Source organism: Rutidosis leptorrhynchoides, chromosome 6 (genome assembly GCF_046630445.1).
Source record: "Rutidosis leptorrhynchoides isolate AG116_Rl617_1_P2 chromosome 6, CSIRO_AGI_Rlap_v1, whole genome shotgun sequence".
Lineage (NCBI taxonomy): Eukaryota > Viridiplantae > Streptophyta > Magnoliopsida > Asterales > Asteraceae > Rutidosis > Rutidosis leptorrhynchoides.
Genome location: NC_092338.1, coordinates 429477088 through 429501008, shown reverse-complemented (window position 1 = coordinate 429501008; position 23921 = coordinate 429477088). Strand labels below are relative to the sequence as shown.

General features: G+C 33.2%; 4 protein-coding genes and 1 long non-coding RNA gene across 5 annotated transcripts; 4 read left to right on the top strand and 1 right to left on the bottom strand.

Moving 5' to 3' along the window:
• Positions 1-5258: 5258 nt before the first annotated feature.
• Positions 5259-7985, top strand: LOC139851844 (disease resistance protein At4g27190-like). Its single transcript, XM_071841022.1, has one exon. It carries the CDS (start codon positions 5730-5732, stop codon positions 7362-7364), a length of 1635 nt encoding a protein of 544 aa, XP_071697123.1. The 5' UTR covers positions 5259-5729; the 3' UTR covers positions 7365-7985.
• Positions 5298-5729, top strand: LOC139855241 (uncharacterized). The gene has a single exon (XM_071844479.1). It carries the CDS (start codon positions 5298-5300, stop codon positions 5727-5729), a length of 432 nt encoding a protein of 143 aa, XP_071700580.1.
• On the top strand, positions 7419-8381 carry LOC139855240 (uncharacterized). The gene is made up of 2 exons (XM_071844478.1): positions 7419-8210; positions 8286-8381. Exons 1-2 carry the CDS (start codon positions 7419-7421, stop codon positions 8379-8381), a joined length of 888 nt encoding a protein of 295 aa, XP_071700579.1.
• Positions 8382-8902: 521 nt separating this feature from the next.
• On the bottom strand, positions 8903-11183 carry LOC139855239 (pentatricopeptide repeat-containing protein At4g31070, mitochondrial-like). Its single transcript, XM_071844477.1, has 2 exons — positions 9241-11183; positions 8903-8983 (listed from the first exon to the last, which is right to left on the bottom strand). The coding sequence occupies exon 1, from the start codon at positions 11181-11183 to the stop codon at positions 9366-9368; it is 1818 nt and encodes a 605-aa protein (XP_071700578.1). The 3' UTR covers positions 8903-8983; positions 9241-9365.
• Positions 11184-17743: 6560 nt separating this feature from the next.
• On the top strand, positions 17744-23921 carry LOC139851924 (uncharacterized). Its single transcript, XR_011760782.1, has 3 exons — positions 17744-17862; positions 18622-18718; positions 23760-23921. It is a non-coding gene; the product is annotated as an uncharacterized lncRNA (long non-coding RNA).

The window sequence follows — 23921 nt, the reverse complement described above, 5'->3', positions numbered from 1 at the left end:
AGGTAGAGGTGGCAAATAGGCAGGTGCAGATCAGGTTGGTTGCGTAATGGGTCAAAACATGTAATTTTTGGTGTACCTCAAAACCTGCAGTTATTAAATATGATTACAAAATCTCTATTATATCAATTATATTCTGTTCTATTTTTTAATGGAATGATGTCAGGTTTTTTATGCATTACTATTACACTATGGGCTACTCATTTGATCCATTTTCTACTTAACTTGTCTATTTTACATAATTAAATCTTGGTAGTGATAGAATGTAACAGAAATTAACCGATTCATATGTAACTGACTTGGAATTTATTTGTCTGGGGTTAAGTTATAGGTCAAGACCGGTTTAATGGGCTGGGTTCACTGATGACATAAACTGTAGTTACCGTAGTGATACAATTTTCTTTTGTTAACCTTAAAAAAGGTTCTTTTGTGGGCAGTTGAAGATTAGATAAAGCAGTGGATGGTGGATACATTACAAAAAATTTAGTTGAATATTTGGAAATTAATTAAAATCTTTCAGAATCATTTTATGTATGGCTGTGCAGACCTTTCTACAAGTCTAGGCAGTACAAGTTCCTGCCCTGCTATTTCAACTATTGAGAAGCCTTGCTCTTTACATGATATTAACAATCTAAATGTGAAAGAAGCAAGAAGTGAAGTGATTATTGCATCCATTGATTTGCTACAACTGCAAAATCTTGAAAAGATTCATTCAAAGTGGACTTATAAGAACTGAGGAGGAATTTGAATTATTTATTTAAGAGCAATGAGTGGAGACTATTGGAGTTACCAACCATACCTAACAAGACTTTCTGTTCATATTTGTATGAAGATTATTGGAGTATATACAACTTCGATGGTAGGTAGTCGTATGCAAGATGATGACTGTAAAGTGTTACCTTGTATGAAGTCCTTAAAAAACTTGAACACCTTGGATACTTTAATTGGATTATTGTGTGAAGAACTTTTCATTGCCGTCAATGAGTACCATGGTAATCAAATCATGCCCAAGACTAATGGTTTTCACCAAGGTGTTTGTGGCTGCTCCGGAACTAAAAGTAATAGAGACAAATGAAGGCTTTATTGATGTAGGGGAACATGACATCAATTCCTTTATAATTGCCAATAAACATGAGGTACTTAATGAAGTTGATTTTTTTTTTTTTCACTTTTTATTTATTTGTTTATATATTTTCTACCGGGATGTCATTTTGGAAGGGGAACCTTGAGAGGACGATTAACGCCAAAAATGTAACAAGTGTACCTGAAATTCACTTTTTGAAATCGATAGGAATAAAGCGCCACTACTTTATCTATGGTGAACCTCTGCGTCTAACCATCTGTGGCTACAGAAAGCTATATATGTTGTTGCTGGGTTTATTACAGGTCTACCTTTATCTTTTTTATAGTTTTGTGATTTGTGATTGGCATTCTCATATCGATTTAGTGTTTACATAAATGAATTGCAGCCTCAACCAGCGAAATCAACATACTCCTTTGATGTTATGTTCGATGGAAATTTTTCAAAATCAAACTGAATGGAATTGCAGCTTCAACATCAACTCACCTACCATTGACCAATCACCATCAGTATACCACCATACATCGTGTAAGTATACCACCATCTCCTAATCTATAATCCAACATAACCTAATATATTAACACTCAGTTACGTCAAAACCCAGTTGACCATCCCCATGCTAACTTTTTATCCAAAAAAAATCCCTAAGGTAATTTATCCATTTTTAGAACCAACTGTTGTACCTTAACCGTGGTATCAATAGGTGATCTATTCGGTGACCTATATTAGAGGTTTTCCTGCAAATCCCTTCATTGTATAATTAATTGTCAGTGGTTATACAGATACATATACATTTGATGTATCATCGACTAATTCAACAGTTCTTAACTCTCTAAACTGAAATTGTCTTTAACTAATATGTATTGATTAGATCATTAAGATTATTTGATAGTATTGTTGTAAAGCTTTTTACTTTAGATACTAGTATCCAACATTGGTTTTTGTATAGTTGAAGAGATTTAACATGCAATCCTTCCTTGTAACATCAAATCTTTGACTCTTTTTAGAAGTTATAGATCTTTGACTCTTTGTAAAAATGGATAAAGATTTTTATTAAAGATTTTTTATTAATTTGATGTAAATCTTCTAATCATATTTAGTCATATGTAATATTTTGTAACCGTCTTCTGTTAAAGATTTTTCTTGAGAAAAGGAACAAGCATTGATTCCAACTTTTATTAATGAGTGAAGGAAGAACATAAGTGAAAGAGTGAAGAGGATGAACACATTGATTCTTTATAAAAGAAGAAAAAGAAAAGCAAAGCATTGATACTTTAATTATCAGTGAAGAGGAAAATCGTGTTATAAATATCACTTTTCACCTCTATTATGTTAATATTAATACTATATATTAAATTATATTATATATTATATATATATATATTATATATTATGCCTGCAATCCCACCCTATATCATTAAAGATGGGTTTGTTTGGGTCTTATTTTTGACCCATTGGGTTGCTTCTAGTGGGAAAAGAAATTTTGCACGGGTCTATTGGGTCGTCAAGTTCTTATCTTTATTTAAGAAGCATCAAGCAGGTCAGACAGGTTTGAAATGAGTTTAAAGCGATATATATATATATATATATATATATATATATATATATATATATATATATATATATATATATATATATATATATATATATATATATATATAGTCATCATCAAGAGGGAAACACTTTTTTTTGGGGAAGTAATTTTTTTTTTCTTTCTTAAATTAAGATCACACATGAAAATATGAACATTTAAAAAAGACACTTTGTGACGAATGTTATTATTTTGGCGGAAAATCGCTCGAAGAAATAAATGATAACATTCATCATGAGTAATGTTTTAATTAGAGTTTATTTGCATCGTTTTGTTTTCATCTTGTGTGAAGTGTTTTTTTCGAAATTTAGCCCGATCTAGAGTTGGTTTAGGGTTTTGGGTTTAGTCCCTAAACCCTAAACCCAAAACCCAAAACCCGAAACTTTAAACCCTTAACTCTAAATTGTTCGTGTTAAAAATTTCATCTAAACCCTAATTTCTAAACCTAAAACCCTAATTTCTAAACCTAAAACCCTAAATTCTAAACCCTAATTTTTAAACCCTTAATTTTTAAACCCTAATTTCTAAACCCCAATTTCTAACCCCTTAAAAAAAATTCAGAAGCAAAACATTTATTGTAATAAATGTTATCATTTATTTCTTCGAGCGTATTTCTGCCAAAATAATAACATTTATCACGAAGTGTCCTTTTTAAATATTCATATTTTCTTGTGGTTTTAATGCTTGAAAAAATAAATTTAAAAAAAACGAAAAAAAAAATTACTTCCCCCCAAAAAAGTGCTTCCCATAAAAGTTCGATATTCTTAATATGTAATTCAGTCTCATTACGTTTAATATTGTAATTACAGTGGTGACTATTGAAATGTTTGATATAGTGCGTGAATGTATTAATCAATAGTTAAACTGACCAGACAGTCGATTGATAGACAGAGTCAGTTGATCGACTTGCAGTCACTGTCGACCAGGTCGGTGTAAGTTGATCACCGATTGACTTAATCAGACAGTCGACTGACTGTCATTGCAGACACTATATATGTGGGTTTCGTGTTTCATTGATATTTTGCACACTCTCACATACCCTAATCGTTCCCAAATGGTCTGCTATCGTCTCTGACCTCCAACCCACCTAATAACACATTCTAGGTTCCGTTCTAATATAGATTTAGGTCTAGGTTCGACTAATTCGGTCCCGTGAACAACCCGTTATTCGATTAAGCCTAGATACATTGTTTTTCGCCTTTAGATCGAGTCAGACTCATTCTAAGATCCGTTCATAGCGTCTACAAAAACTGAAATTGACCTCTCTAAAATATAGAAACCATATCAGACAATGACCATGGCTAAACTTTAATCCTTATAGGAATATATGAGTGAGCCCTCACAAAACTTGACAACCACCTGGTTATCAACCCACAAGACAACAAACAAATATGTGTTGAACACGAAGAACGAAAGTAAAAACGTAAAAACACGAGAATTTATCGAGGTTATATGTTATTAGACTTGATTACTTCAATCATTGGCCAACCAAAGAGTATTCTTTTATTAATTTTCGTAGGTACAATTTAGGCTACATATGAGGGAATTTATAGTGCTATACGAGTTAAAATCGCAACACAACGAGGAGTCCTAGTCAAAATCCAATTTTAGCCCATCAAACCATTCATACGGGAGACCTTTCTCCCTATATACAGGAAATAGTTTTGACCAACTCTCCCTAAGTGAGTTCAATTCTCCCTATATGGGAGCACCTCCCTGTGAGGGAAACTTTCTCCCTATATGGGAGACTATTAAGCAATTGAGTTCTCTCCTTTTTGATCAAACTCCTCGCACTCCAAAAATCTCCCACTTGAAGATTTTGAGCAACACCCATCTTCTACCTGTTTCTTCGCACAGTAACAACCTGACCCGCTAATTATACCTCCTTTTGATATCGTCAAATAAGATACCTGAATCACACCGCATTTCACTCGTTAACCAACGAGCAAGTGAAGTCTTTCGACACCAAAAATACTATACCTCTGAGCTATAATTCGATCTTTAGGTTACTAGCTTGGGACTAAGAACCTTTTTGGATACGCCACTTATCTCCTTAGTTTAGGAGATAATGGGTCGTTTAAGCCCGACCCGACATAATCGCCCCCATTGCCCAAGCAATCCATCCATACACAATATCATCCACCCTATTTAACTTTCCAACAAATAATAAACCCATAGGTAGAACAAACACATGGACATTACCGATTAAAACCTTGCACGAGTAGCAATCACACATTTAATTGTCCACTTTACCGCATTTGCTTTCACCATTGGAACACCGACCATATACGTGCGCACGAATTTCGACACACCTGATTTTTCACCCCCAGTCAACACACATTGTAGGGATGTATCATTAACCGTGACTCCTAGAATAACCTATTGTTCATCTTCATCAGTTGATCGCATTAGTGGAATTGAGTATTGTTGTTGTATTATGGTTATAGATGTCACTATCCATTTATGTCTTTTAGTGAATACTTCTACTCTATTGTTTGTATTAAATTACAGATAGGAAAATAGATCTTTTAGCCACAGTTGTCGCACCTGTCGTTGAATCTATAATGGTAGTCATTAAGCGACTACCTGGTTTCCTCTAGAAACATTGTTAATGAAATGGTTACAAATATGGTGGAATTGAATGCGATGGCAAGTGATATGAAGAGGAAGGAGATGAATGTTGCAAAAGATCTTTTGATACCTTATTATGTACTAGTTTGGTTGGAAGAATTCGAAAGAGTATCCAAAGAAGTAAGAAATATTTCAACCGTTAGAATTGGATGCTTGAACATGAAGGCGAGATACAAAGCAGGTAAACGAGCATCTGAGATCCTCATGGATATTGACACTCTCAAGAAAAAAAAATCTGAAATCGAATGGAGTGATGAACCAAGGCTTCTTGGTAGGGTTTGCTCAACTTGGCCTTCCACCTCTGAAGCAGCAGTTGCTAGTGATATTGGTACCCAAGATGTAATCAAGTCCAGTAGAGACTTGATATTCGATAAAGCATTGAAAGCACTTGAATCAAACAATGAGTGCCAAATGATGGCTTTATGCTGAATGGGTGGTGTGGGGAAGAGCACGATGATGGAACAAATGAAAAGGGTTGCGGAGGATAAGAAAATGTTTGATTTGGTTGTGAAGGTGGTTATCGGGAAAAGTAAAAACAAAATGATGATACAAGAGGCTGTAGCAGAGAACACTGGCGGATCTCTTACTGAAAATGATGAAGATAATAGGGCTGAGCGTCTTCGTAAAAGGTTTGAAGGGATATCGGAAGATGGTAAAAAGAAGATATTGGTGATATTAGATGATCTTTGGGAGGATATGGATCTTAAAGATATCGGGTTAACTAATCCTTTGCCAAAAGGTTTCAAGCTGTTACTTACATCACGTGATGAAAGAGTTGGCACTAAAATGGGTGTGGAACGTAGTTGTATTTTCAAAATTGACGTGTTAGAAGAACCAGAAGCGAAAAAACTGTTTTGGGAGATTGCAGGAATTTCGGATAGTGATCACGACCTTAGTAGAATTGGAGAAGAGATTGTAAAGAAGTGCGGTGGTTTGCCCCTTGCCATAGCAACCATTGCCTCTACTCTTAGAGATAATAAATACAAGGAAACATGGAAAGATGCACTTAACCGTTTACATAACAAAAACGATTCACTCCTAAATATTTTTTATATTAGCTACGACAATCTCAAAGATAATGATGAGAAAGCAATTTTTCTTCTTAGTGGCTTGTTCCCGGATGACCATAATATTCGAATAGAGGACTTGACGAGGTATGGATGGGGTTTGAAGCTGTTTATTAATAACTTGAACAGTGTATCAACAGCAAGAACACGGGTGAACGCTTGTATTAAAAATATCATATATTCAAACTTGTTGATCGAAAGTAACAAAACAGGATGTGTCAATATTCATGATCTCGTACGTGATTTTGTATTAAGCAAATTTTCAAAAGTTAAGCAAGCTTCACTTGTTAACAATGATAATATCTCAGATCAACTTAGAAGAGATTCGTACGAAAGAATATTATTAAAGTGTGGAGGTATGGTTGAGTTTCCTGCAGATTTTAATCAGCCAAACCTTACACTTCTGAGCCTAATGGACGGTGAGAAGCTAGCCAAGTTTCCAGAAGATTTCTATACAAGAATGGAGAAACTTCAAGTGGTGGCTTACACGGGTATTCATAAACCGTTGCTTCCGCGACACTTAACATCCCTTCGAACACTATGTCTCGATTTATGCAAATCGTTGGGCGATATCTCTTTCCTCGGAGATCTAATTAGTTTGGAAATACTCAGTTTGGCTTATTGTGGCATCTCGAATCTACCATCTGCCATAGGGAAATTAAAAAACTTGAAGTTACTAGATCTGACTGAATGTGCTGCTGACCTTTGTATTGATGATGGCGTCTTTCAAAGTTTAAACAAACTTGAAGAGCTCTATATGAGAGCTCGATATGGGAATCGTATAAAGTTTACAGAAGATAGTTGTAAAGGACTCAAGATGGTTTCAAGTAAACTCACTGCATTAGAAGTCGAATTCTTCAAAAGTATTCTCGAGCCAAAGAATGTGTCGTTTAAGAAACTTGAAAGGTTTAGGATATCTATGGGTGCTCAATTGGGGGCGTTCACATCTGAAAATACATTAAAACTTGTCGCTAGCAAGGAAGAGATTCTGAAATGAAAAATTGATCAGTTGTTTGAGAAAACAGAGGAACTTGAATTATGTACAAACGGAATGCATTCTCTAGAAGATATTTTGAAGCATCCTTCTGAATATTCCTTTTGCAATATAAAGGTTCTTAAATTTTATAAATGTGCCGACTTGACATGCATCTTCACAGTTAATGTTGCAAGTAGTCTGACGAAACTTGAGAGACTCACAGTATCACAGTGTCCTCTTATTGAATCACTGGTAAAAGTTGACAATAGTGGAGCTAATAAGGCGATTAAATTACTCAATACTATTTTTGAAGTAGTAGCATTGGGAGTGAGGGATAGTGAATTTAACAACGAATCTCAAACAACTGTTGTGAAACTTCCAAAACTAAGAGAAGTGGACTTAGAAGAGGTGAACGGTTTGCTTTATTTATGGGAGACCAATGAGTGGAGACAATTAGAGTTACCGAACCTGACAAGACTTTCTATTCATAATTGCTATAAATTAAGACATGTATTTACAACTTCGATGGTTGGTAGTCTCATGCAACTCCAAGAGCTACATGTCACACATTGTACATATATGTGGGAAATTATTAAGAAAGATGATGACTCTCAGAGAAAAGTGTTACCTTGTCTAAAGTCCTTAAAGCTTGAACATCTTCAATATTTACAAGCATTTTGCTTATGGGACAAGGAGTTTATGTTGCCATCATTGACTACCTTGGTAATCAAACAATGCCCGTCTCTATCAGTTTTCACCAACGGGTTTGTGGCTGCTCCAAAGCTAAAAGTAATAGAGACAAATGAAGGCTTTATTGATTTAGGGGAACAAGACATCAACTCCTATATAATCACCCATAAACAAGAGGTATTTTTATAAGTTATAACGATGCCCTTTGTAACATTTCAGCGTTTTTTTTTATTGTTTATTCATTTTCTGCAGGAAGATAATTATGATTTGTGGCATATTCAAACAGAGGGTGAATCTGCAGAGGGTCAATCTAATCTGCAGATGATGAATCAAATTAAGAATTGCTAATTGCTAATTAAATTAAGAATTTTTCTAGCCCGGGCATTGATATGCAGCCAGTAAGAGCTTAATATTCAGGGAGTTATAACGACTCTCGGGCATATATAAGTTATATATAACCATGGTGTCTTTCAACTCATCCTAGATCATTCTCGTGCTCACAGTATGCACATCTTTAAAAAAAAGGGTTTAAGTGTCTCATAATGGTATCAAATTTATCCAAATTCGGTTGTACGTATCCAACTTTTTTTTATTATTATTTTTAATTTTTTGCACGGCGTATGTATCCAACTTTATTACTCACTTGTATGGTTTGTTGATGAAGAAGTAATCAGATACATACAATAAAAATAACTGGAAGTTCAATACATACAACTGAACTTTTAAAGTTGAGTACATACATGAGTATTTTGGGTAAAGTTTGATACCTAAGACACTTAACCCTTTCGAACTAAATATACAAAACATGTTGTCTATGGGTAGAAAAGAACCTGTGAAATGTTGAGTTAGCTCATCGTGCATGAGTAATTGTATGATGCACCTCTGACTTAGTTTTATCAAGTGCCAGTTGTGATATCTCAAGTCCGTCATCTTTTACTATTGACCGATACCTGCAAACATCAATGCATGCATACAACCTCTTAAATTATCTCATGTAAAGTAAAACAACATAACTATCAAAAAGATCTGATCTTTGTAATCCTATTTGACATACTAATTACTATCTGGACCAAAAGCATTTCGAATCAAGCCAATCCGACCTGACCCATTTTTACTCTTATAAAACTACCTCTTTTTTTACTTGAAATCAGTTACCCAACCTACCCATTTGGCACATGTAACAAACATCATTAATCTAACATCTAACCTCAATAAATACATCAGAAAAAGTTGGTGGAACAAAAACCCCCCGAGTGCTGTTAGTAACACGAAATACCAGCAGCTCCAGTCAATTCCAAAAGAAATCATTAGTTAAATGAAAAGTCTGGACTATCATTCAAGTCTACTGTACCCATAATTCTTTTTCAATCCACTTAATTTCATATCCTTCTGTATACCTTCCACATTAAACCATTTTCCAAATTCAGCATAAATCATACTCAACAACGTACGGTTAGCCGCATTACCAGGTTCTGATTCAATAAACCAACTTAACAAATTTTCCACATAATCCAATCTTCCATGAATCTTGCAAGCAGACACTAAACAACTCATAATCTTTGGACTAGGTTTCATAGGCATTGTTCTCAACACATCAATAGCTAATTCAATCTTCCCTGCCTTTCCAAGAAGATCAATATAACAAGCGTAGTGCTCCAAGTTTACTATTTCATTTTCACTTTTTAAAGCTTCAGAAAATAATCTGCACCCTTCTTCGATTAGCCCAGAATGGTTACATGCTGATAACACAGAAAGAAATGTGATCGAATCATACTTTATACCTTTTTCTTTCATCTCACTAAACAGTTTTAAGGCTTCTTCACCACAACCATGAACACCATATGCATTAATAAGTGCACTCCAAGAAATACAATCTGGTGTAGACATTTCTCGAAAAACTTTATGTGATTCTTTAAGCGATCCACATTTTGAGTACATATTACAAAGAGAGTTTGTTATGGATATATCATAATCTAAACCCGACTTAACCACATAGCCATGTACTAAACTTCCAAGGGCTAATGATTGTCTATTGGTACAAGCATCAAGTATTGCTAATATCGTTCCATTGTTTGGCTTAATCCCATCTTTTCTCATTTGATTTAGCAGTACTATTGACTTATTTGCAGTTTGTTTAAGCTGAGAGTATCCTGTTATTATTGTACTCCAGAGTACATCTTTCTGCGTTGACTTTTCAAACAGTAGTTCTGCAAGATGTAATGAATCTGTGTGCTTTGAATATAAATGAACCAAAGATGATACTACACGTATATCTGAATTCAACCCATAACGAAAAGCATACGCGTGAATTTCTTTGCCAAGACTAATTGTGCCTAATTCGACAGATGAAGGTAAAACACTAATTAGTGTCACTCTATTAGGCTTAATTCCATCCCTCTGCATTCGTCTAAAACAATCAAGTGCTTTCAAATAATCTTTAGTTGCAACATATCCTGCAATCATGGAAGTCCAAGAAACCTCGTTTTTATCCGTCATTGCATCAAAAACACGAAATGCCATCACAGTATCCTCGGACCTCCAATACAAGTCCACAAGTGCTGTTGATAGAAACACTGATTGTTTCTCAAATCTTTCATCAACTATTGAAAGAGCATGAATCATTTTCCCTACACTTGCACACCCATAATGGGCCCATATAGAAACAATGCTAGCAATCAACTCAGGTTTTGCAACGGACCCACTTTTATACATTGCTTTAAAGATCTCTAATGCTTCCACATAATTCCCATTTCTTACAAAACAATTTATCATTGAATTCCATGATATGAAATCTCTTTGAGGCATTTCATCGAACACCTTACGTGCTGATTTAACATCACAGAATTTAGCATAAAAGGAGAGAACTGAATTTGAAACTACAGGTTCTGAATCAAGACCCAATTTAAGGGAATGGGAATGAAGCTGAAGTCCAAGGCCATGATGAAATTTAGAAAAGGAACAAGCTTTAATAAGTGAAGGAAGAACAGAAGTGAAGGAATGAAGATGAAAATGGGGTGGTTGGTTTTTGTATAGTCGAAGAGCTTCAACATGTAATCCCTGTAGCATCAAATCTTTGACTCTTTTTCGAAGTTTAAAATCTGACTCTGCAATTGAAGTGGATGTAAATCTTCTAACAAAAACATTAGTCATCTTTTAAATGATATATGATTAAACCGTCTTCTATTAAAGATTTATCTACCAATGAGCGGTAACATTTAAAAAAAAAAAAAATTGCAGGCGCTGAATGTAAACGAAATGCTGATAAATAGTCGGTAACAAAAAGGCAGTTGCGATTGTTTAGGGTGTTTCTTCTAAATCATTCAACATTCAAACATTCAATTAGTTTATTTCTAATTCTAATTCTGAATGAAATACATTTAAATACTCTCTTAATCATTAAAAATCTAAAAATTTGCTATATCTGAAATTATATTCATAACACTTTGACAAAAGGTGTATATTGGCAGGACACCCGAAACTCTATATTTTCTTTGGAAACCCATCCTATAAGAGTCGGATGCCTATTAAATATTTTCACAGAATATCCTCATGTAACAAGAATAATTATCATCCGACTTTATAAAGAGATTGTAAATCTTTGCGAAGAATAAGAATTGAACCTATTGCTAATTTTGGGAAAGATTTCTACGTGAAGGTCTTCAGATTCTAAAGTAAAAGGTACTGTTGAGTTACTAACTCATTAGTCATTACTCATTAGTCGATATATTTTTTTTTATCTATATATCATTTACAAGAATTGCTCCTACCTACCATTCAACTAGTCTAAATTGCTAATTTCACATTTTTTGTAGTGATCACATTAAGGATTGCTAACAAACATAAATTGATATCAAGTTTAGCGTAAACTAGTCCGGATCAGGCCCGCGCGATGCGGCCGCGGCTTTTGACCCGCGTATTCATATTTAATGTAGCTTTATATATTTACAGAAGGGAAAACGGCCCATGTGTTAAGCGTCGTTGTAGATATCGTTGTGTTTAGCGTTTTTTTAAAAATTGTCCGTTTTGAATGTAGTTAGTTTCGTCTTGTTCATAAAATTATTTTGAGTCTAACGGTCATGTCGAAAAAATTTAACTCGCGGCGAGCAAGAAGATAGGGCTGTCGTTGTGTTTAGCATTTTTTAAAAAGTGTCTGTTTCGAACGTAGTTAGTTTCGTTTTGTTCATAAAATTATTTCGAGTCTGATGTTGCTGTCGAAAAAATTTAACTCGCGGCGAGCAGGAAGATACGGGTTGTCATTCTGTTTAGCGTTTTTTAAGAAGTGTCCATTTCGAACGTAGTTAGTTTTGTTTTGCTAATAAAAATATTTCGAGTTTAACGGTGTGGTCGGTGATATTTAACTCGCGGCGAGGAGGAAGATACGGGTTGTCGAAACGTTTGGGTGGAGGTTTAATTTTAACTTTGAAAATCTATGTTTTACCCCCAAACTTCGGTGCAATTTTTGTAAGTTGGTTATAGGTGAGGGAATTGTTTCGGGTTTTTTGGATTTGAGTTTAAAGGGTTGTCGTTTGATAAAGGTGGGGGTGAACCAACGATCACACAGGGCACATCTGTCGTTTGATAAAGGTGGGGGTGAACCAACGATCACACAGGGCACATCTTTTAGTGTGTAGGGGGTAATGGTTTCTAATCCTACACACATCATAATAGGCGGGATTTCAACCCTCGGCTTTTGCTTTTTTGTTCATTTAACCCCTCTACTTTTATATCTTGGATCAATGGTTCCCAACCTGTGCTTATAGGCAAGTCACTTGAGTTCAAACTTCACTTTCAAAAAAAATAAAAAATTTCCCCAACACTCTATGCATTTGGAATTGTTTTAGTACCTTTTTAAACATTTTTTAATCTCTTCCACACTTTCCACGCTCTTTACTTTTGGAATTACTCTTATTTAGTTTACTAATGCTTTATTAGTAGCTAACTCATTTGTTAGCCCATATATTAGTGCTGCCAACTTTAATGTAGCTATAAGTTTTAAATAATGTATTTCTTCTATAAAAGGTATACAACGTATAAATTATTTTCAAAAACGTTAACTTTAATTTTATTTTTATGTTGATGTAACAATTTATACTCTTATCAACGTAAAAAAATTACAAACAAAACACACGTAATGACGTAAACACTATATACTAAAAAATACCCGAAAAGATATCGTTAGTTTAAGTAATTGTCGTATTTGTTCACGTGTGCTGGCTTTTTTTTTTTTTTTTTTTTAATAAAAGTTCGATGCTTTTTTTTTGTGTTGCTAGGAAATGAATTCGACTTTTTTTGTAAACGCATTTTCAATTTTCAGTTTTTTATAGTATCATTATATTATATAATAAAAAATTATACTCCGTACTCTCAGAGGCGGAGCCAGAAATCTCGATTGAGGGGGCTACTAATATATTAAAATAAAAAATTTCGTATTATATTATATTTTTTATTTAATCATGGGAGGTGATCCTCACACACTACTTTTTGATCCATCTACACCTAATTTATTATCATACCCTTAATTATACTTAGTGGTTGAGTCCATTAGATCGTTGTAAGAAGTATTAAGTTCAAATCTTGTATAGTCAGATAAAGGTTTAGAAACGTTCACGAGTAATCAAATTTTGTTTAAACATACATAGGGTTAAAATATTTGTCCTCCTAGATAACTTTAACGTTAAATTGAAATTAAAGTAGGACTTAGTGAGAAAATAAATTCTTTAAAGTTGTCCATATATATAAACTCAATAACAATTAGATTTATAAAATCTTTAAACAATAATGATAACTAGTGTAAAATAATTGATTTATAAAATCTTTAAGCAATATTCAATATGTTAATTTGATATACTACCAATTTAAGAGGCTAAAATAGTATATATTACAATAGTATAAGGACTTAAAATGAAAAGTATAATAAAAGTTCATCTTTCTCCTGAGACTTTTCAGCGAACCTCCATTAAAATTCAATTACATATTGTACATTACCTTTTTCTCCATTAGTGTTAAATAAAATTTACGGCTAATATTAAGTGGAGACTTGGGCCTATTGAGGGTGGCTCAGCACCACCCTGCCACCCCCCGTCTCCGCTATTGCGTACTCTTTTATAACCATTTAGTATAAACTATATAAAAAGTAAAATAATATTTATAAAAAATTATTACTTCATGTACTTTTTCAAGTTGTCTTCAAATAATTGTACACCTCAAAAAGTTGATACAAAGTTAAGCAGTTAAATTTACTTTATATATAATTTTTTATATTATTATATTTTTTGGTATTTTTTTTGAAAATAATTGGTCATTTCTATGAATGAAATGACTGCCTCACCATTCTCCGCAATAACGTGCGTTCATCCCTTTAATAAGACCATTCACAGTGGTCACGGGTGATAGGGGCGTGATGGAGTGTTTTTGTGGGGTATAGTGCTGATTCGGCAAAAGTGATGGCGTGATAGCGTGATGCAGTTTGTAGTGGTGGGCGTGATGGTTATGTGATGAGTTAAATTGGTCCCACCATTTTAATTTAATTTTCATTTAGTTTGATTTATTTTTTTTTAATTTGTTTGTTTTTTATATAAAAATAATACATATTAAATAATAAAAATTTATAAAAACACACTTAAATTAATAAAATGCAAACCATTACAATTTATTAAAGTCTTAAAAATGAAAAAGTACGATAATTTAAAAATTCTAATACAATTACTTTATTAAATTCCTAAAACTTAAAACGTAGTTCATAATATAAGTTACTCGTCGTCACTTGAAAGCTCGATATAATCTTTGTATTTCTCGGCCATTGACTGTCTGGTTTTCTCCAACCACATCATCGTCTTCATCTTCGAGTTGAAGTTGTGAACCTCGTCTTCTACGCACACCACTTCCACCAATTGCCGGTGGTGAATACCACTTCGGCTTCCTCTTCAAGAATTCCCAAACATCCTTGTAACCCCACGGCTTTGCTGCTCGTTCTTGCCAAACATCCTCGTAAAAAACCTTGATCGTTATCGTTAAACTTATTACGAATTCTAGTCCAAAATGCCGGGCCTTTTTGTGAGTTACCATGAACACCATCTTCCGAGCAATCAATCCAACATGACGCCAACCAAATTTCTTCGTTTGGAGTCCACAATTTTTTATGTTGTGGTTCTTTCGCAACCTCTTTGCCTTTTCGTCTATGACTCGAACGCACCCGAACTTGTGGTTCTTGACTTACACCACGAACTTCTTCTACTTCTTCGTTATCTAAAGGTGTAAAAGTTTGTTGTGTTTGTGTCCATGGTTGCGTATTTGGAAGTTGAAATGGTATAACACCGGGTTGCGAGTAATTGGAAAATTGTGATGGTAATTGTTGTTGATAAGGTTGTCGAAATTGTTGTTGGAAGTTTTGGTTTTGTTGTTGAAGTTGTTGTTGAAGTTGTTGGCGTTGTTGTTGTTGTAGAAATTGAGTAAAAAACAATGGATTATTGAAATCATTAAAAAGATTATGTTGAGAAACATTACCAACGGGTCGAGTACCCCGAACATTTTGTGGGGAATTTGAGCTCGAAACGGGAGTATTAGGTAACCCGAAGTTGTATAAATTACCGGAACCGGGCTCATTATTTTCGGGATGTTGAGACATTATTTAAGAAAGTGAAAGTAGTAGAGAGTGTTTAGTAGTTGAAAGTGTTAGTGAAGTGTTGTGATAAAATGAGATGAATATTTATAGAGGTGGGTAAATTTTTTTTTTACAAAATTTATGTTTTAAAAAAATTAAATTAGGCAACGGTTGGCTTGGCAACGGATATATGTTTGGGACCGTTGCTGCTGCAGCTTTTCCCCTCACCACCAATCAGCTTCGATCACCTGCTCCATCACCCTCCGTGATCCCTCCATCGCGCCACCACCATCACCCCTCCATCACGCCGCACAGGGGCGCGATGGAGGCGCCGTCGCAGCCATCACCTCACCACCACGCCGCGATAAATATGGTCTAATTATGTTTATTTATATTCTTGAGCACTCGTATCATCATCATCATCATCATCATCATCATCAGCATCATCATCATCATCATCATCATCATCATCATCATCATCATCATCATCATCATCATCATCATATATTATATATCAATCATATCATATATATAGATACATATAATTATTATATTATATTAATATTATATTATATTATATTATATTATATTATATTATATTATATTATTATACCTACATACTAAAAGGCACGCCGAAATCCGTCGTTTCAGTTGTTTCGGATTGTAGTTTTGCGTTTGCGTTCACACTACAACCGGTACCTCAACTTTGGCTCAATTTACACAACGACTCATCAAATTTACATTTTTTCAGGGGTAGAAAGTGTAAATATATAATTTTATTAAAATAAAAGAAACTAAGTTCACCCGAATTTTTAAGGAACTCTATCTTCTCGCTCGGTGCGAGTTAAATTTTTCCTATACCTACATACTAAAAGGCACGCCGAAATCCGTCGTTTCAGTTGTTTCGGATTGTAGTTTTGCGTTTGCGTTCACACTACAACCGGTACCTCAACTTTGGCTCAATTTACACAACGACTCATCAAATTTACATTTTTTCAGGGGTAGAAAGTGTAAATATATAATTTTATTAAAATAAAAGAAACTAAGTTCACCCGAATTTTTAAGGAACTCTATCTTCTCGCTCGGTGCGAGTTAAATTTTTCCGAGACCACCGTTCAAATCGAAATAATTTTACGAGCAGAACACGACTAACTATACGCGAGACGGACATCGTTAAAAAAACACTAAATATTTTGGGCTATATTTCATACAAATATATACACGTATAACAAACAACCCAACCTATTAGATACATTAAGTATCAAACAACGTATATCCAAATTCGACTGCGCGTTGAATACAACCGCAGCAACGCGCGATCGAATTTTTTTCTAGTTACTCTACTAATTATAAAAAGAAAAGCCTTCCCCGTCATTTCATTGGTTTACACTCGCGGTTAGTACACTACACATTGTTTACAATGATAATGATATTTTCGCCTTTCTCTTGTTTTTATTTTTTTACGAAAGCGCATTTTGCAATATGTTTAATACATAACACTCCCGACATCCTATATTAATTACGATCACATAAAACTATATATATTTTTAAAAATATACTCAATACATTGTATTTGCAAATGCAACAATGGACCACTGGTTGTCCATTTTGGTACCTTTATGCCATTTTTTCTTTCTACTTTTCATACTGTATATCTTATTTTCATATAAGATATTTTTTACAAAACTAGCTGATAGCTGTTAGTTTGTAATTATTACCTGATATCTAGTAACTGTTAGTTTTTTTTATACATATTTAGTGTTTGACAGAGTAGCTGAAATTGTTAAATAAAAAGTAATATGAAAAAAATAAAAAGAATTTTTCTCAAACGCTAGTTCTATTAGTTTTTAGTTTTTTTTCATTTGTCAAAAAGCTTTAAGCTCTATCGACAAAATAATTTTTTTTATTAAATAACAGTTTTATTCATGTAAACTAAAAGTTAAATCCTTCAAAAAACTTCAAAAATTTTTGTTAAACATTGCCTTATTTACCCTTCCTTTTACGTTTCAGTAAGCCCCCTCCCCACTTATTTTCTTCTTCAAATTCAATCCTCACACTCTCCACCACATTTAAATAAGGTTATAACAATCTTTTTTGTGCAAATGAAAAACTCAAATCATCAAAGTTTCATTAACAAGAAATTAGGGTTTAAACAAATTACCAACGGAATTCCATAATTGAAACACAAAACTGCTAATTTGCAACATGAGTCTCACTCAATTCTCAATGGTAAATCTCTCATTCTATTTAACATCTTTCCAATTTGTATGCTTATATAGTTTTAGTAATCTATGTTGTAGTTTGCAGGGTAAGGTGTGTGTGCGTGTGTGAATTTCATGCTTCCTGCTATTATATATCTGATATTTTTAATTACTTTCTTATAAATGTGATGTTCTTGGCTTAATATATGTATTTGCCGCATAATATATTACTTATAAGTTGATTGGTAGGAAGAGCTTGGTGTTTGCAGTATAGCTCTTTGTAGGTATATTTGGTTTGCGTAAGTTGGTTCCTTCTTCCACCTGTATACAGGATATGATATCTACTATATAAAATTTACAGTAATATGTAACTTTATATTAGGCATTCATCATTTCATTGATATATGGTACACTAAGTTTATCTGTACTAAAACTTTAAGCTAATGTAAGATAACTAGCATTAGCATTGTACCTTGGCAATCAGAAATCTTGAATTTATAGTATATGTAAAGTGTTTCACAAAATTTCTAAAAGGTCAAAAAGTTTGATAGTATACTGGCTTTTAGCCTTCTATCTATAGTTCTATTAATGCACAAAATTTTCTTTTATGTTATTGACTGTTGTTAGTAGTTGTTTATTTATAGTCTATTATTATAACATTTTATTTATTATGTTCTCCAAACAAACTCTCAGATCGATATATTTAGTTGATAGCTCTTCTAAAAAAGATTAATAGTCATGATTTTCATTATGAGATATGTCTATTTGAACTGCAACTAAAATGCAGGTTGAAGAATTAGAGTTTGACAATCTTTTTTGCAAGCATGAAGCACCTTGTTCTTTCAATCGAGGATATCTAGTGGATTCATTTAGGATGAAACAAGGTATTTTTTTTCCCCTTTAAATCTTTAATTACTGACCCAAAAATGGCAATACTTAATTGTCGATATTTATTTTTCCCACTGTCCATACACAATGATGTGACAATAGACAGATATGACTATTTAGGCATCTAACTTTAACATCTCTCATAATATTTTGCCAACACAATACACCTTTAACCGGTTTAGTTTCCTTGTTGCCTGTAAGTCTGCTTGCTGGAGTAACTTATAGGATGTTGATAACTTATAAAATATTGAGAATGTCAATAGGAGAGGCAGTTGGATCACATGTCGTTGGCAAAAATTTCGGTCAAAATAGAACCAAAAGTAAGTAAAAAACCATTTTGCGGAAAATCCATAATTATTGTAGCGATTTAAGTTACTTTTATATCTATAGGGTTTTGCATATGGTTTGTTCTGGGTGTTATGTTATTTCATTTCATTTCATGTTTTTAATTTATCGTAAACAAAAATGTAACTAATGTAGGTTTACTACATAAGAGTATGAAGTCCAAACAATCATATTTGCTACTACATGTGTTTTGTTTTATGGGTAAGATTCTTTTTGGTTCCTTTACCTTTTGCAAAAGTTGCATGGGACTACCTCTATTTGGGTTGAGGCTCACATTGGATTTTTGGTTAGTTTTGGATTTGTTTGTTTTGTTGTGTGTTTTTAAGATAGCAAATTATTTTATGTTGTCATCACCATCGGACTCAGACTGAACACGGTGATGGTACACATGGTTTGAGTTTCATTGGTGGTTTGGCTTGTTTGGGTCATTTCTCTAGCTTCTTTCACTGGCCCCTTTCGGTCCCTGTTTTATTCTGTCACGTTGCTCTGTATCTTAATTGGTGCCGTGCCTATTTCGGAAATGTGTTGCTGTCTTTTCTACTTAAGGCTACTCCCTTCCTCATCATTATCTCTCGTATACAACGGTTCCCAGTTTGTGTTTTTGTGGGGTTCTGAGGGATGTTTGGATCCATTAGTTTTTGTCATTTTTCGTCAACGGCAAGCGTTACTTCGATCAGTTCCCTTCGATTTGCCTCCTCCTTGTTTAGTTGGACTATGGCGGTGCTCTCGATTTATTGGGTGTAGTTTGTGTGACCCATGTCTGGATTTTTGAAACTGGTTTGCATTGAGTTGGGTTATTTTTAGGTCTTCGTAATTGACATACGTTAGTAGTGGTTATGTTAGGATCTCGATTGGTGTGTTAATTTCTATGTGATGGTGTGTTCATGTTGTAAATCAAGTGGTTGCTTTATTGATATGCCTTGATTTGTTCATTGTTTCTTTTTTCCCTTTGCATTTGATTAATGTATTTGAGTGTGTTATAGGGTTAGGTCAATAAATATCACCGTAGATCGTAGGATCTTTAACAATCTGTGTTGCTAGGATTGTGCCAATTGTAACACAACTAGTTCCTGATCTATTTTAAGATGTGTTTGATTACCTGTTAATTGAATGGTCCGGCACTTAATGTTGAACATTCAACATTCAGCTCGTTTGTTTCTCACATATGTTGTTGAATGGTTCAACATTGAGTGCTGAACTATTTAGAGTTGAAATACTCCATTAACCATTAAACACCCAAATTTTATGTGGTTACCTCTATTAATTATATAAGAACACATATTAAACAACTATAGTTCTTAATGAAAAAGGTTAATTCAATACTTTTACTTCATTCACATTATTCATTCAAAATGATTATCAAAAAACTTTTTGTCATTCAGAACCAACTTCATTTAGAACTAGTGAATCATTTAGATTATGAACCAGTTAGTGTTTAAAAATCCAGTTATATCAAACGCACCCTTAACTTAATATGTGTTTTTTCTAAAAAAAAAAAAAAGCATCTGGATCTCATATGTATTTAAAAAAATAAATAAATATAATATGGTCAAGTATTTGGTTTGGCTTCGAGGTGGGTTTTCGGACGAAGCAAAGCATGTTTGAGGAATAGGATCACGATGCAGTTACGAAAACATCTGTAAATAGGATCACCACGCCATAGTTCTGGTTGATGATATGTCTTAGATCTGTCTTTTATGATTTTAATCGTTCTTTAACTAGTTCAATGCTAACTAAAATATGAACAATGAATTTGAGGCGGAATCCTCGATAGATGTCGTGTGATAGATGATCCATGATGTCATGTGATAGATGACCCATGGATTGACCCATGAATAATTGTGTGGACAATTTGTATATTGCTATGATAAGTCTCTCTCTTATATCAGTTGATTCCACAATTTTGATTCTACAAATTTTAATTCTACAATTTTTGATTCTACATTTTTTTCATTTTACACTTTTGAAGTTCGAACCATGTTCGAACACTTTATTAATTCATGTTCGAACCTAAAATGTACTTATAAAATGTTCGAACTCAACTTTTGATTCTACTTATGGTGTTCGAACAAAATATATTGAGTTCGAACAAAAATGTGTTCGAATCTAAGTTTGAACATGTTCCAATGTTGTGTTTTAACACTTTTTTGTTCGAACTCAGCTTTTGAGTCTACAATTGGATTCTGTATTAAGTTCGAACAAAGTAGTCTAGGTTCAAACTAAAAAGTGTTTGAACTTAAGTTCGAATATATTCTATTGCTGTGTTCGAACAATTTTTTCTTTGAACTCAGCTTTTGATTCTACAATTCTGAACTCGAACATAAACTGGTTTGCCCTTGATTCTCTGAGCTCCATGGTATTATTATTTCTCATATATATATATATATATATATATATATATATATATATATATATATATATATATATATAGGGGCAGGATCAATGGGGAAGTAACCAATCGAGGGGAAATGGGGGGAAGCAAAAATTTTTTTTTTTCGTTTTTTTTGGAATTTTTTTTCCCGACATCAAGATCACACGAAAATATGAACATTTAGAAAAGACACTTCGTGATGAATGTTATTATGTAGGTGGGAAAACGATCGACAAAAATAACATTCAAGATAATATTGTTCGTGAAGAATGTGAACGTTTTTTTTCTTCATGTTTTGTGAAGTAAAATTTAGCCCGATTTAGAGTTTAGGGTTTAGGGTTTGGTGTTTTGGGTTTATTCCATAAACCCAAAACACCAAACCAAACCCTAAACTCTAAACCGTTCGTGTTAAAAACTCAATCTAAATCCTAAATCTAAACCCTAAACCCTAAATTTCTATACCCCAATATCTAAACCCTATAAACCCTAATATCTAAACCTTAATATCTAAACCCTAATATCTAAAACCTCAACATACGCTCGAAAAACATGATAATTGTTATATATTACTTCTTCGAGCGTTTTTCCGCCAAAATAAAAACATTTATCACAAAGTGTCTTTATTAAATGTTCATATTTTCATCCAATCTATAATGTTCGTGAACAAAGTTTTTTCAAAAAACGAAGGAAAAAAAAAAGAAAATTTGCTTCCCCCCGCTTCCCCCCGATTGGTTACTTCCCTCTTGGTCCTACCATATATATATATATATATATATATATATATATATATATATATATATATATATATATATATATATATATATATATATATATATATATATATATATATATACTTTCTATTAAAATAATTAATTGCATTTAATAAAAAAAATTAACATGTTAATTGTATAATATATGAAACATATTGTACAACTTTATGATAAAACATCTCATTACCATATGTACAATATTTGAGGCATTATGTACAACCTTATTATAAAACACATGCATAACCATATGTATAAATTTTAAAACAAATAGTACAATCTTTTACAAAATACCCCATAATAATATAATAAAATTATTATTATTCAAATGTGAGTTCTCTTTAAAAGATTAATTATGTTATATATGTATACGAAATACATGTTTCAATAAAAGATGTAGTGTATGCTTTTATGACAAAGAAATAGTAATTGTGATAAAAATTGAAAGATGGTGATGAGAGAATAAATGTAGTTCATTTATTCTTGATCTATTTAAGAAGGTCAATATGTTTGTAAAAACAACGACAACTTTCTTAGTCGGAATCCGTGATTTCACAGGTCATTAAACTAAATGACTTTAGCATTTACGTTCACTTGATACCTAAAACATATCATATTAAACTGTTTCGTTTAGATAAACCCGTGGTTCCACGGGTCATTTCACTAGTATGCATGCATGCATGCATGCATGCATGCATGCATGCATGCATGTATGTATGTATGTATGTATGTAACATAATCTACATTTCTAAATATAATTTAGTTAATTACAATTCTATATATGTAATCTGTATTATAATTTATTTAAAATATTGTTAGTATGGTGCGTTTAAATCGATGTGGATATTCCTTATGTTCATAACCGAACTACAAATTTTGGTTAATCTAAAAACACCACAAATGCGGTTATATACTAATCCAATAATGTTGACAGTTATATTGGTTATGGTTTGGTTTTTTCTCGTCCTTAAATATATATATATAAGGAAATTTTAAACATAAGACCTTACGGTATCTTTAAAGAATTTGGACATGTATAAATTACTTTGCCTTCATAATTGCTACCCACATATTAAATTTAGCTTCTCTTAACCAACTTATTTTTTATGGTATATGGGTATCCGATCCGCTTTGCGAATCAACTATTCACAGGGCGACCACTTGCTTTGCGGATTGTCCAGAGCATCGTGGGAGAACTTCCTTGGCTATAAGAGGATTTATTTTGCACTAGAAGGATTTGAATCTGGACCTCCAGGAGTTTCATCCTTTTTTTTTTGGAGACCAAATTTTTACCACTATACTACCATATGTGCGGTTGTCTCAACTAACTTATTGTAATACTAGTTTTGTTGCATACATTAATGATAGTCCTTATGGCTATCTTTAAATAAACTAGTATATATATATATATAGAGGAATGATCCATAGCTAAGCACTAAATGAGGTACAAACTGGATAAGTGAATATGGACCTCACATTCCATATTAACTCTAATTTATATTAAAAACGCGGAGGGGCAATTTGGTAATTTTGTAAATCAATTTATGTATCCAGCTATCAAGCAATCGCTACTGTCAGTATAGTTCGTAGTTAAAAATGGCTCAAAATTCACCTCAAATCGCCATTACCGGTGCCGGAATCTTCGTCAAATCACAGTATCTCCCGAGGCTTGCTGAGATCTCGGATCTCGTCGTTCTCAATGCTATCTGGAGTCGC

Coding starts and splice junctions, on each gene's coding strand:
- LOC139855241 (XM_071844479.1), top strand. CDS start 5,298: ATGGTGGAATTGAATGCGATGGCAAGTGATATGAAGAGGAAGGAGATG.
- LOC139851844 (XM_071841022.1), top strand. CDS start 5,730: ATGGGTGGTGTGGGGAAGAGCACGATGATGGAACAAATGAAAAGGGTT.
- LOC139855240 (XM_071844478.1), top strand. CDS start 7,419: ATGCATTCTCTAGAAGATATTTTGAAGCATCCTTCTGAATATTCCTTT. Junction 8,211..8,285: donor TAATCACCCATAAACAAGAG/GTATTTTTATAA, acceptor CATTTTCTGCAG/GAAGATAATTATGATTTGTG.
- LOC139855239 (XM_071844477.1), bottom strand. CDS start 11,183: ATGACTAATGTTTTTGTTAGAAGATTTACATCCACTTCAATTGCAGAG.